This window comes from Cercospora beticola, chromosome 9 (genome assembly GCF_033473495.1).
Source record: "Cercospora beticola chromosome 9, complete sequence".
Classification (NCBI taxonomy): Eukaryota; Fungi; Ascomycota; class Dothideomycetes; order Mycosphaerellales; family Mycosphaerellaceae; genus Cercospora; species Cercospora beticola.
This window is the reverse complement of record NC_088943.1, coordinates 238130-250983: the sequence shown is the minus strand read 5'-3', so window position 1 is coordinate 250983 and position 12854 is coordinate 238130. Positions and strand designations below refer to the sequence as shown.

Sequence of the window (12854 nt, the reverse complement as noted above, 5' to 3'; positions counted from 1 at the left end):
CTTCGGACACGCAGTAATCCGAAGGCGTTACTGGCTGTAGTGGGGGCCGTGTTTTGCAAAAGAGGTTGTCGCATGGTTGCCGGAGTTATGTTGCGTGGGTTCGTGACCAGAGGGCGCATTCAGCTCGCTGGTTGGCTCTCACCTGTGCGCACACCATCGGAGTCTCAAAGCTGTACGGCGAGTCCAGGAGCAAGGAGTGACCAAAATGATGTTGTTCGAGCTTGGAGCTGGCGAACTGCTTCATCACACAAGTCCGCTATCAAGGCAAAAGTCAGTCCGCATGTCTTTACGATGCAATATGACCATCTGACGGTGCTGGCACTCGCTGAGGAAAGTGTTTTGCCCAAAAGCAATGCCTTTGCGCAAAATGGCGGCCAAAACGCGATTCCCAATGCGTTGTTGGCGGTGCCAGCAAGCTGTAAAATCGCCTAAGTCCACAAGAAGTGCAAAAAGAAAGCGAGGGAACTTGATATCTCTGTGTAACATGGCTGACCAGCCCCTGGCTTCGAACCTTTTCGCACAAAAACAGCAAAAAAAGATGATCAGACCTTGCCAGGGTCGATTTTCCACCGCCATTTGCCATTGCCATTGCCTTGCCGCTCACGATAGAAGAGAAAGAAAGTGTTATAGTTACCTGATAGACCAATTGGTCGAGATTGAAGCGCTTGAAGCTGCTGATTTGATGGAAGTAGCTCATTGTTTGTCCGTTATAATGCCTAAAAAATAGTGGGGCAGGTCCTACGGGTGATAAAGGACTCGGGAGAACGGCGGCGGAGAGATACAGGAGCAGCCAGGACGCCTTCACTTCATGGAGGCCGCCTACAGGACGCGTTTCTTAGCTGCAGCAAGACGGCGAAGACACTGCATAACCGCCTACATCAGCTGCAATGTGCACGTCGTATTTCATTCGCGAGTGGAGCGAGCATACTGAAGCTCATGATCGTCCATGAGGCATGGGAGTATTACAACGGAGCCCATGTAGCCACCAGCAATGCTGCCATCTCCAGCGACTCGAAGCACAACAGGCCCTCCGCATGGTGAGCTCCAGCGCACCGTTTTCAGATATGATGAGACGGCGAAGATACAGCTTGACGGCCTGCAACAGCTGCGAGGAAGATAAAATCCTTGATTGACGAGCTGAGGGAGCATACTGACACTCAAGACCGACTGTGAGGCATGAAGACGATGCGGTAGAGCTCAGGCGGCCAGCGGAACGCCTTTCGTCCTCAGCAATTTGCGCAGCGCCAGCGACCATACTCGTCTCTCGGATGAGCTCTATAAACAGACCAGGTCAAACTTCACAGATATAGCGCAGAGGAGCATCGGCAGCATTTGCTGGATCGCCATCGTCGAGTGCACATCATTCCGACCTCCGCCAGCCCCCAACCACCGCGACAACTTTGACGACGAACATTGGCAGCTCATTCACTCTCAGGTACACCACTCCGCAGCTGCTCGGCAACAGAGGCTCCACCTCATCGCCGGCCCCCCTGATTCCACGCCGCCGGGTTTCATGAAGCGCAATACCAGGGCGCCACCGGACAGAGTCGATGGGAGGAGCGACAACACCACTGCACCAGTCGAGGACCAGCGGGCTTCAAGCCTACGAACAGACTGCCGCCAACAACCAGCTTGAGAAGCTTGCCTCGTGCTCTCGCAGCAAGGATCCTGACGACCACGCCAAGCAGCACCTGTGATGTCCACCGAGTCCGTGTCTCCTTCGAGGTCCCGGATTAAACCGCAACAGCGTCGTCAACATGATCGACACGGTTCAGCTCTTCTTGGTACTCGTCCAGTGGGCAGGGTATCGAGCAGCACCAGACAACGACGTACGAATCTATTGAGCAGCCTCGCTCCACGAGCAGGATCAACGCCACGAAACTCGAGCCTCGAATTGAATTCCATCCCGGCCAACGCCTGCCTTCCATCCACCTCTTCCGATGCCAGCGCCTCCCCGCAGACCGCAGAGACTAAGCCTCCGCCGACAGTCGATGATCAAACATGAGACAGAATTGTTTAGGGTTAAACAACTCAAACGCTCGCAAGCGTGCGGGCGAACACGCGGAGGATGAAAGAGCAGTGCGATATGTTGGCTTTGGCATCTGTGGGAGGGGCCAGGAGTACGAGAAGAGCAAAGGGATTGGGCTGTATAGACAGAGACACCGTGGTTCATGACACACATCATCAGACTACGCGTGCCGCGCACAACCCACGGCTGTCAACGGACAGAGATTGCATACTGCTGGCGCAAGCAGATGAGACTCGGGCAGCGCAGCCAGCGTTGACGAAGTCTGGTGACAGGAGCTTCGTTGAGCAATGCGGCAAGATCTCGTTGCGACTCATCGTCTGAAGCAGACCTGGCTCGAGGGCGAAAGAGAGCGGGCAGGGGATTGCCATCTGCTGTTCACAACGAAACATCAGCCTTCGGTATGCGCTTCGAAGAGATGAATCCAGCGTGGACACACTGGACACACGGGTCAGCTGAGCCGACGAGGAATGAACTGGATCACTCATCGCTACGAGCGGATTCTTCTGAGCCAGCCACTGGTCTTGCTTTAGCGAGGGAGCATTCATCGCTCTCCGTTTCGAGCAGTCATTGAAAACACGGTTTGCGGAGACTTCTCTGGTGTCGTTGGTGTATTTCTCGACTTGAAGCATATTCCAAGATCGCGAGAACCTTCCGGCGATTCCAGCATCGAGACTCCACGAGGCATGCATAAGGAGCAAACCATGTCGTTAGCACCTGCGCGGTCGGGGCATTCTGACTAGCTTCTTCTGCATACTATCGCAGCATGGCTGGACCTGCCGTGCTCACCACATCGGTCGTGCTTGTGGCGCAGCTAGGACACTGTCTAGCGATTGTCGCTTCCAACATCCTGCCTCCATTGCACGTGGCGTCGTGCTTCATGCAAGAGAACGCCGAAACTCTCGCTGCACGCTTCCTGGATGTCGCTAAGACTTGACAGCATGGCTTGGAGCACTCTGTCTGCCGTCATTGCTGACAATATGTCATGGAAGCAAAAAAGATGCTGGCTGTGGCACTTGGGAGACCCCTCGATACGCGACATCCTCCGTAGTCGACTGCTCACACTTTCAGCTGTCGAAATACCGTATTCGTATCCTTCTGGTTTGAGGCCAGCATACAGTGCGAACGCTCCTACATGAAGCCACTAATGAAGCACACATGGCAACCACGCAGTTGCGAGTATAATTGCTTCCGCCTCAACCTTCTAGCGTTCCTGTCCATCTCCCGAGGCATCTTTCCATCAACTGGGGTGTGCTTGCGGTGCATTAGCAATTGGACGAATTGCATTGGTCAAGGACGCTACACAGTAAGTGAAAAACATCAGGTGATGTCTGCCTATAGATGCCAGAGGGGCAGCGCAACGCATTCCACATCGGGACATCGCATCGACGGGCAGTATACAAAGTTGGAAGCTAACAAGTCCTGCTCCCACATCGTGTCTCCAGGTTCCGAGGCTTTTTGACCGATGCCAAACTGCTGCAGTACCTGCATGGCAGACGTGGTTATTGTAAGCACAACTCAAACAATTCTATACGACAGGACCAACGAGCAGAGGTCAAGACTTAGAAAGAAACGTCACTGGCGTTGCTTGGCCAGGTGAGGCGACGACCAAGAAAACAATGTGAGAGCCTGGGAAAGGGACCACACACGTCTGCCACGAAACGCCTCCAGACCCCCTTCAACATAGGGTACGCCTGAGATGGGGGGCTTGGATACCTTAACCTCAACTCAAAAGGCTAAATTTCTGCTTGCACCGAGGAATGTTGCAAGAGGCGTCGAAGCCGCGGTCGTGTCATCGAACTCTGATCGATGTGATTTGTCCGACCAAAACGCCTCCTCCGCACTCTGGCTTGGGGCTCTCCCCACCCGCTACGGCATAATCAGGCAGGTGGAGCGCCACTCCTCGCCAATAGAGCAAGATCTGCAGCTTGGCATCTTAGCTCATTCGACGACTCTGGGGAACGATGGGGTTTAGCAGTGTTCGTCTTCGTCGATTGCAGAATTGCAGATCTCTTCACTGATGGATTATCATCTTTATATTGACTACACGTGGTGATGGAGATATGTTCGTCTTCTTCCCAGCATCCAAAGCATACCAGAAAAACGCTGCATCTCAAAGCCTGCGGGCGATCTGGAGCCAAGTCTTCCTTCCAGCCAAGGACTGCACCCAAGACTGATCAGCGCGCACGACAAGACCTGCCGTCGAACGCCCAGCAGCACCACTTTCACCTTCCAAGTCCGCCTGTCGTCGAATTGCTGCAGCCTCCGGGCCAGTGGCTCGTACTATTGTATCATTGCGCTCCAATCACGTCGCTGGCATTGGTGAGAAACGCCATCCAAGCCACAGACTACACTGTCGCCCCTCTGCACCCTGAGCCCCAAGCCAGTGCCGAAATGACCGCTTCGTGCTGGCGGCTGCAGACGCTCGCAGTCGGCCTCGTGGCAGCTTCAATAGCGTGAGCTCTAAGTACGACTGCGCTGACGATCGACAAGACAGCACTTGCCTCGGAGGTAAGCAGACGCGAGTGTTTTGTTCTTCTAGAAAGACGTGGCGCATGTTGCGGATATATTATGTTAGATGTGATCGTCCTCAATTCTGGCCGGATCAGCAACACCAGCACCTCTTCTACCTTTGCATCTTCTATCAAGTCGATCTTCTCTGCAGTAGAGATCTTCTTCCTCCACCATCACCATGAAGTCTTTTGTTGCCATCTCCCTCATCTCGGGAGCCAGCGCCTTCCCATGGGTCGCCAACGTCCCAGGCGTTGACTCTTCGGCACTCTCTGCTGTTCAAAGACGTCAGCAAAACCCACAGCCAGGTGGTCCAGGTTCTCCAGAGACTTGCCCATTCAACGCACAGCACGTCAATGCTGTCCCTGTCCGCGAAGGCTGGTACAACAACGCACGCAATGGCCGCAAGGGTAACGAGCGTGGAGGCTACCAAGTCCCACGACCAGACGACCCAGACCACCAGTTTATTGCACCCCGACCTGGTCGCGATATCCGTGGTCCATGCCCTGGCTTGAACACTGCTGCCAACCACGGTTTCTGTACGTTCAGAGTCGCACACTTCTCCATGAACAATAACTGACAACTTCCCAGTGGCCCGTGATGGTATCACCACATTCAACGAGCTCGTCGACGCACAACAGAACGTCTACAACGTTGGCCACGATCTCTCTCTTCTCCTTGCTTTCCTCGGTCTCCAGGCCGATGGTGATCTCGTCACCACTAAGCTCTCCATTGGTTGCGATGTGTGTAGAGACCTACTTTCTCTTGCTCGAGCTCAATGCTGACTTAGCAACCAGGCCACTACTCGCACATCCGTCGCTCCAATCTTGACCGGTAGCCAGCCAGGTCTTGCTGGCCACAACAAGTTTGAGGCTGATACCTCGCTCACCCGTAACGATTTCTTCACCGGTGGCGGTGACAACTTCAGCTTCAACCGCACGTTGTACGACATGATGGCAGCCTCCACTGGCGGCCTCCACAATGTCGAAAACCTTGCCAAATACCGTGGCGAGCGTTGGGATCAGTCCGTTGAGGAGGTGTGTCTTTGCACTACAGACTGCATTCACATGTGCAACACTAATTCATTGTCCGCAGAACCCCAACTTCTTCTTCGGCCCACTCTCCCTCCTTCTCTTCGGTGCCGCCTCTTTCCTCTACGAGCTCTTCCCATCCGGACCAAACTACATCCCCGACCAAGCCACCATGGAGGCCTTCTTCGTGCGCGAACAACTCCCAGCCAACTGGATCAACCGTGTCGAGCCATACACCAACCGCCTCGTCACCCAAGAGATCCTCAAGATGTACCTCCTCAATCCACGTCCCTTCGGTGGCAACACTGCCGATGGATCATTCAATGCTATCAACTGGCGCGCTATCCAGAACGGCGAATTGCAGCTTGGCGTCGAAGCTCCAGAAGTTCTCTGCTTGCTGTACCAACTCGGTACCCAGTCGATCCCATCGACGCTCAACGGCATCGTTACTCCGGCTGTTGAGGCTATTGCATTCTTCCTTACTCGTGTGCAGCCTGCGTTTGATAACCTTGGTTGCCCAAGGCCGCTTACTAAGTAAGCGTGACTCTTCTCAGAGAAAGATGCTATATGATCGAAAAGAATCGCATGAATGGTGCAGCAAATGCAATGAGAATTGCCTGCTGAAGAGATGGAAAGCACTGTGTTCGAATCGAGAGTGTCTTTAGCGACTGCTTTTGCGGAGATGAAAAATGAACTTTCGAGAAAGCATTCTCGTCTTGCCCTCACTCCTCTCTCCCCACGTCCTCCCGCTTGGCATCGTCCTAATTCCAAAGTCCTGTTATGCACAACACCTTCCCGCATCTACTGGAACTTCTTTTCTGCCAACAGTCATTGTGTGTCCTGCACAAGCCGCTTCAAGCCGCATCCCACCGCCCGTTCTCTGTAGCCCATACTTTGCGTTTTGATGGCGTAAGCCACGAACGCCTGGACCCGGTGATTTCCGGCACTTCACGCCCACTTCTCCTCTTCCACCTTCCCAGTCCATTCTACTTGTCATGCAACGTATCGAAGCGTCGGATCTGCTCCACTTGGAGTTGGAGTGTACTCGTGGACCGCACGTGGCGTTCTTCCACGCAGGAGCGAAGTGACCAATCGATGGTCCGTTCCTAAGCTCGTGAGTCGTGGGATCTGGCGGAATGTTAGGAGATCAGTTCTCGCGTGATTCTCTAGGACACGATTCAGAATTTGCCATAACTACTCCTGCTTATGACTAGTGTCATCAGATTTGGAATGGTCTTGCTTATGTTCTCAAGGACACTAGCTTTCAAAGGCCAGACGGAAACAGGGGAAAGAGGTGAATATAGGAATACTGGCAGAACGGACTGATTACTTCAAGAGCTATTTGTTTCCGATCTGTGGTCCTCAAGGGATTCAATGTTTACAGCGTACGACTCAATCTTATCACTGCAGCTTTGAATTCAACCCTTGGCATCCTGTGCGAGCTACAGTATCCCATGTTTTCAACTCGGAGTAGTGCTGCACACGACTTTCCTTATATATGCAGACGTCCACGAAACACATCGTAAGGAATCTGGGTTTGGCGGTCCCGACCAACGGGCACGATTGTTCACAGTGATCTTTTTTTCAGACGTTGAATCGAGGAGAAAAGGACAGCGACTGACTGATCTGTGATTTACTCAACGTACGTTCAAGCTATCATTATTCAAATGAATGTTGAAGCGATCTTCATGGATACTGTCTGACCTGATTTCTTCCCAGGTCGTGCTATATGCAGTGTGCTAGTAACGCGGGACTCTTCTTCTCTACAGCGACGAACTGATGAATTCAGCGTTCCACGGTGCACCCATGCTGTTAGTCACGGACACATGACTGCACGTCTTGTCAACTCCGCTGACATCCGCGTCTCCGCAAGGAACTTCAACACAACGACTTGTTCTTCCCATGCTTAGTGTCCTCGCACTTGCTCATTTCACAGTCTTCTTTTCTGCTTACACTCCTCATATACACAGTTGGCAGTCCCGCCGCTTGAGCGAACAACTATACTATGAAGCTCCTTCTCTTTCTTCTGGTGCTTGCCACAAGCATCGTTGCAGATCCAGATGCGCAATTTCCTGCCCATCCAGGTCCGGGTTGCTCATGGGGTGTAAGCAAGTACGACAACACTTCTCCATTGATGACTGACATATGCTCTCGCACTCAAGGAATCAGCCTGTGTTGACTTCTGCATGGGCAAGCCATGTTATCAAACGGACTCAGGATGCTGCTGTTCACTCTAGATCCGCTCTTTGCTTTATTTACTGCCGATTATACGAGGAATCCAGAGCGGTGCACGGAAGATTTGTAGACATAGCACTCGGATGACCAAACCTGATGCGGTATGGCGAGAGTGGTATTTTGAGACTAGTGGGAAACAACAGCAAAACGGGAGTCGCCGTGTCCTCGCGACAAAACGCTCTTGCGTTGTTGACACAATCTGTGAAATTTGAGCCATGTATCCATGAATAGTCTCCTCTTACCCCGCTGGATGTTGGATCGCATTGTCCTTGATCTTCATGCTTTTAGTCATCAATACATGACCTGATGTCTGCTCCGTGCTCCATTTGAAGCGGCAAGAGCGAGCCTACTCATGCAGGATAAAATGAGGCTTCCCTCCTGTTCGTCTATCTGGTCTTAGCTTCTCAAGAACGCCGCGCCCGACTCAAAAGAACACTCTCGGACGACCAAAGTCGTAACATCGATCTCCACGATGAAGTTCATCGCTATCCTCCTAGCTGCCGCAACACTCGCCCTGGCGCTTCCCAGACTGGAAGATCGTCAGAAACCATGTTTTGTAGTGGTGAGCAAACACCTCATTTCCATCTTTGCTCATCTAACCGTGCTGATACCATCTTCGCTGCTACAGAATGATAGATGCGGACAGCCAGGGTGTGAGGAGTGTGTTTACGGTCCGCATTCTGTATGCTGCGCACACATTTAGGCTGAAGGGACGCCCATAGACTTCATGCATTGATGGTCACAGCTGTAGATAAGTCGGGCCACGTGAATCTTGGAGGGCAAAGAACAGTGCAGAACGAGACAATTGCGTCGTAGAATCGGCACTTCGAAATGGATGTAGGACATTTTTGCTTCTATTTTTGTCTTCTTTCGATCCCTCCAGTCGAAAGTGTAAGCGATGTACCAACGAGTGGTCTTCTCTACCCTGCTTAATGTTGGATCTCAATTTTCTTGATCTACCCTTGCTTTTAGTCATCGATAAGTGACTGAACACCTGCTCCGTGCTGCATCCCCATGTACGATCATCGCCTGGAGCAGCATGATAAAATCTCTCCTCTCGCTCTCTCATTCGTCTTGTCTCAGTTCCGTCAGCCTCTCTCACCGATCTCATCTCACCTTTTCTAACACCGGAAGTCATTCCAATCTTCCAAGATGAAGCTCATCGCCATTCTCCTCGCAGCTGCGACACTCGCCTTCGCTTTCCCTGCCTTGGAAGAGCGGCAAATATTCTGTGAAACAGATGTAAGCAAAAATAATCGTATCTTCGCTCAACCGACCGTACTGAAGCAGTCTGCGTTACCACAGGACGGTATATGCGGGACGTCCACATGCCCACGATGCTCCAATATTGCAGGCTGTCTAGTCTGCGACGTCTGTATAGACGTAAGTAAACATAATTGTATCTCCACTACGACAATCGAGCTGAAGCGACCTGCGTTACCATAGCTCAGTATATGCGGAACCTCTTCATGCCCAAGTTGCACCAAATTTCCAGGCTGCGTAGTCTGTAACGATGAGTAGCTGGTGGCGGATCGCTCCCTAGAACTTTTCGTTGGCGCTTGCAGATGAGGACCGGTTGGAATGCGAAGGGAATCAACCGAAAGAACTGGTATCAAGTTGCAGAACAGGGGATGACTTTGGAAGATTTACTCCTTGTGCTCTTGATGCAATGGATCCCAATCCGACCAATGCATTATGCGTCTTCTATTGATGCTCGTCCACAATTCTATCGTCATGATAGAGCATAGTCCACGATCCTTAGCAACCTGAATATTTGTCACGATGGCAGATGTGTCCCAGGGTTCTAGAACTTCATCCAGCTCGTCCGAACGCTCCTGAGACTAGCGCAGCGCAATTCAATATCGATTACCCGATATTCCTCCAAGCAACCCATATAAGCATCGTCTCTCATTTCCTGTCTCCGCTTCCCGCCTCAGCGTCTACTGTCCACATCCCAAAAGCATCTCTCCATCCTCCACATAAGCGTCCAAGTGACTTCACTCCTAGGTCTTTACTACATTCCTCTAACAATGCGCCTCTTCACTCTGCTCCTCCTGACTGCTACCACCATCGTCGCCCAAGACCTGCCAGCGAAACCTTGCCACAATACAGTAAGTAAAACTTGTGAACTTCACCCTCCGAACTGCCCAGACTGACCTCTCTCTTTCTCGCAAAAGCAAGCAAAATGCGATGCAATCTGCAAAGTCCCGTGTAAATCGACCGGATATCTACAATGGTGTTGCTTAGAATGAAGACGAGAAATTTATGATCGCAAGAAGTCTGGTGGGGGCGAAGGTTCCAGATCCTGTGGGAGCGGTTCGGCGGATACGAAAGGCTTTAGATTTGCAAAAGGACGGTGTTATCGCCAGTTCGTGCTAGCGGCTATTTCGCGAAACAAGGCTTATTTGATGTCGTGCCATTTCATGCGGACACGAAAACAGCCTTATATAGAATAAGGCCTATTCTATAAAATAAGGCCTTTTCTATACTACGCGCGATACGGAAGTAAAAGAAGCTAATAATATACCTAAGCGACGTAGAGATATATACGGAAGTATAGATAGTATTATATTCGGCTTTATAGTTCGTCGAGGCTTTCTAGAACTTTAGACCTATACGATATTACTTTAAACTTAGATAGATAGTATTATCGTTATTAATAGTATATATTATTCTTAGGACGATATAGAGTAGAGTCTAATTTTCGCAAAGTATATAGCTATACTATATAGGTATAGAGTAAGCGCTAAATAGTTACTAGCTAGAAGGCAATAATTATACGAATACTAAAATAGAGCTTAAAATATAAATAAAGCTTTATTCGTAGATACTAAATATAATATAAAATAAGGCCTATTTAATAGCGCTAACGATACGAATAAGGCCTTATCTATAGAATAGAGCCTAGTATAAACTAGCGTAAACAATAGTAGCTTAAGCTTCTAATCGTATTAACCGAGCTTTTTATAAAACTTATTTTTTATAAAATTATTTTTTATATTTTTCTATATATCGACCTTATTTACGCGTATCGTCGGGCCTCTATATATTTCTTATAAGCTCTAAATACTATCGTAAGCTATAGTCTCTCGATCTATAAAGTTTATATTCCGAGAGAAGCTATATAGTATTCGAATTTCGAAGAAATACTTCAATCGAGTACGACTTTCTCTCGTCGTAAAGTCGACTAAGTTACTACTAAGAAATTAAGAGTCTAATTAAAATTAAGTAAAGCCTAATTAAATTTTAACTAACGATCTAAATCTACTAGATTTTCGAAATTCTACTCGTAGAATATTCTATAGAATATTACTACGAATTTCTATAGAATATTACTACGAATTTCTAAGAATCTTTCCTAAAACCTATTACTCTCCTACTTTCTTAAAGATTATCGCTATTATTAATCTAGTATATTATATATAGTAAATAGTCGCTATAATTCTTCTTATAATATATATAGTTATTAAATTATATTCTAGTAGGTACTCGTCGGATAGATATAATATAGTAGAAGTAGAGATAATAAGTAGGAACTAACCGAGTTAATTATATTAGTTAGTTATAGGTTATATCTTACTCCTAAAATAGGTATTAGCTAGGTTATATAACCTAGTATTATATAACCTATATTACCTAACTCTAATCTCTAAAGTATCTCTTAGAATATCTAACTAGACTATACTTTCTAATACTCCTACTTAGGCTAGATAGTCTTCTGCCTATATTCCTATATTTAAATCTATCTCTAAATTATAATAAGTTATTAGGTACTATAGTTATATAGTTAGAGCTATATACCTAATCTATCTTAGTTTAACTCCTTAGCCTAGTATTATATATTCCGTAGTAACGTTATTACTAGAGTATATACCTTTTGTTTCTCCTCTAGGCTTTTCTCTTTTAGACTATATATAGATTCCTAGATCCTAATTACTTATTATATATAGCAAGCTACTTCTCCTATAGTATAACTCCTAGGCTTAGTTTTATATATCCCGTAATATCTCTAATACTATAGAGTATATCTTTTATTAATTATTCTAAGGTCTAGAGTTTAATCTATAGTTAGAGTATAAATCTTTTGCCTTTCTCTATATAAGCTAGAGTTATCTTATAAACTCCTAAAACTATAGCCTATTCTTTAGTTTAGTTAGGCTATTAGCAACTATCTCTTTTATTAGAATATATTCTACTATAACCTTCCTCTACTACTAGAGATATCTAATATAGTTATATATAATATTAATATATTTAGATCTCTTATAGGTATATATATCCTTAATAAGAGTTAAAGCTACCTAATTGTCTCCTATAATTTATACTAGCTTTAGTTCTCTTACTATATTAGGATATACTTTTATAGTTAGTTAGAATAAGTATTCTCCTACTAACTCTATATAGTCTATCTCTCTTAAGAGTACTACTAGGAACTAAGATTACTTTATATATATATTTATAGCTATATACTTAGCTTCTATTATTAATATTATAATAGACTTTTGCTTTCTGCTTATTTAAGAAACTAGAGCTCTATAAAGGAAGAAGATACTCCTAAGGATTAAGACTCTATCTACTTTGTCTATTATATAGTTAGAGTCTAAATATTCTATTAGGCTTCCTCTATTTCTTCTAAATATTAGTCCTAAGTCTTAGAATAACCTTAGGTATCTTACTAGTTTCTTTAGAGCTTATATATACCTCTTAGTTAAGTCTAAGATATATAAGCTTAACCTTCTAAGAGAGAAAGCAATATCTAGTCTTATTATAACTATAGGCTATATCTAGGTACTAGTTTAGCTTTAGTACTCTATCTTATTCCCTCTCTTATTATATAAGTCTATTAGTTTTAGGCTATTATAGCTATCTATTAGTAAGAGAGTTAGGTTAGCTATCTTCTTAGTTATTCCTAGCTTTATAAGGTTCTTCTAGATAAAGTATTTTTAATTAAGCTTTAAAGTTCTAGCTTATCTATCTCTTATTAACTTTATTCTAAGGATTTTCTCTAGTTCTCTAAGATCTTTAATCTTAAATACCTTGCCTAGCTATTC

At 47.0% G+C, this 12854-nt stretch overlaps 1 protein-coding gene across 1 annotated transcript; it reads left to right on the top strand.

Moving 5' to 3' along the window:
• Positions 1-4718: 4718 nt before the first annotated feature.
• RHO25_012345 (uncharacterized protein) lies at positions 4719-6106 on the top strand (the record flags this gene model as incomplete). The annotated part of the gene is made up of 4 exons (XM_023603758.2): positions 4719-5076; positions 5129-5280; positions 5335-5574; positions 5633-6106. 4 exons carry the CDS (start codon positions 4719-4721, stop codon positions 6104-6106), a joined length of 1224 nt encoding a protein of 407 aa, XP_023450277.1.
• Positions 6107-12854: the final 6748 nt, after the last annotated feature.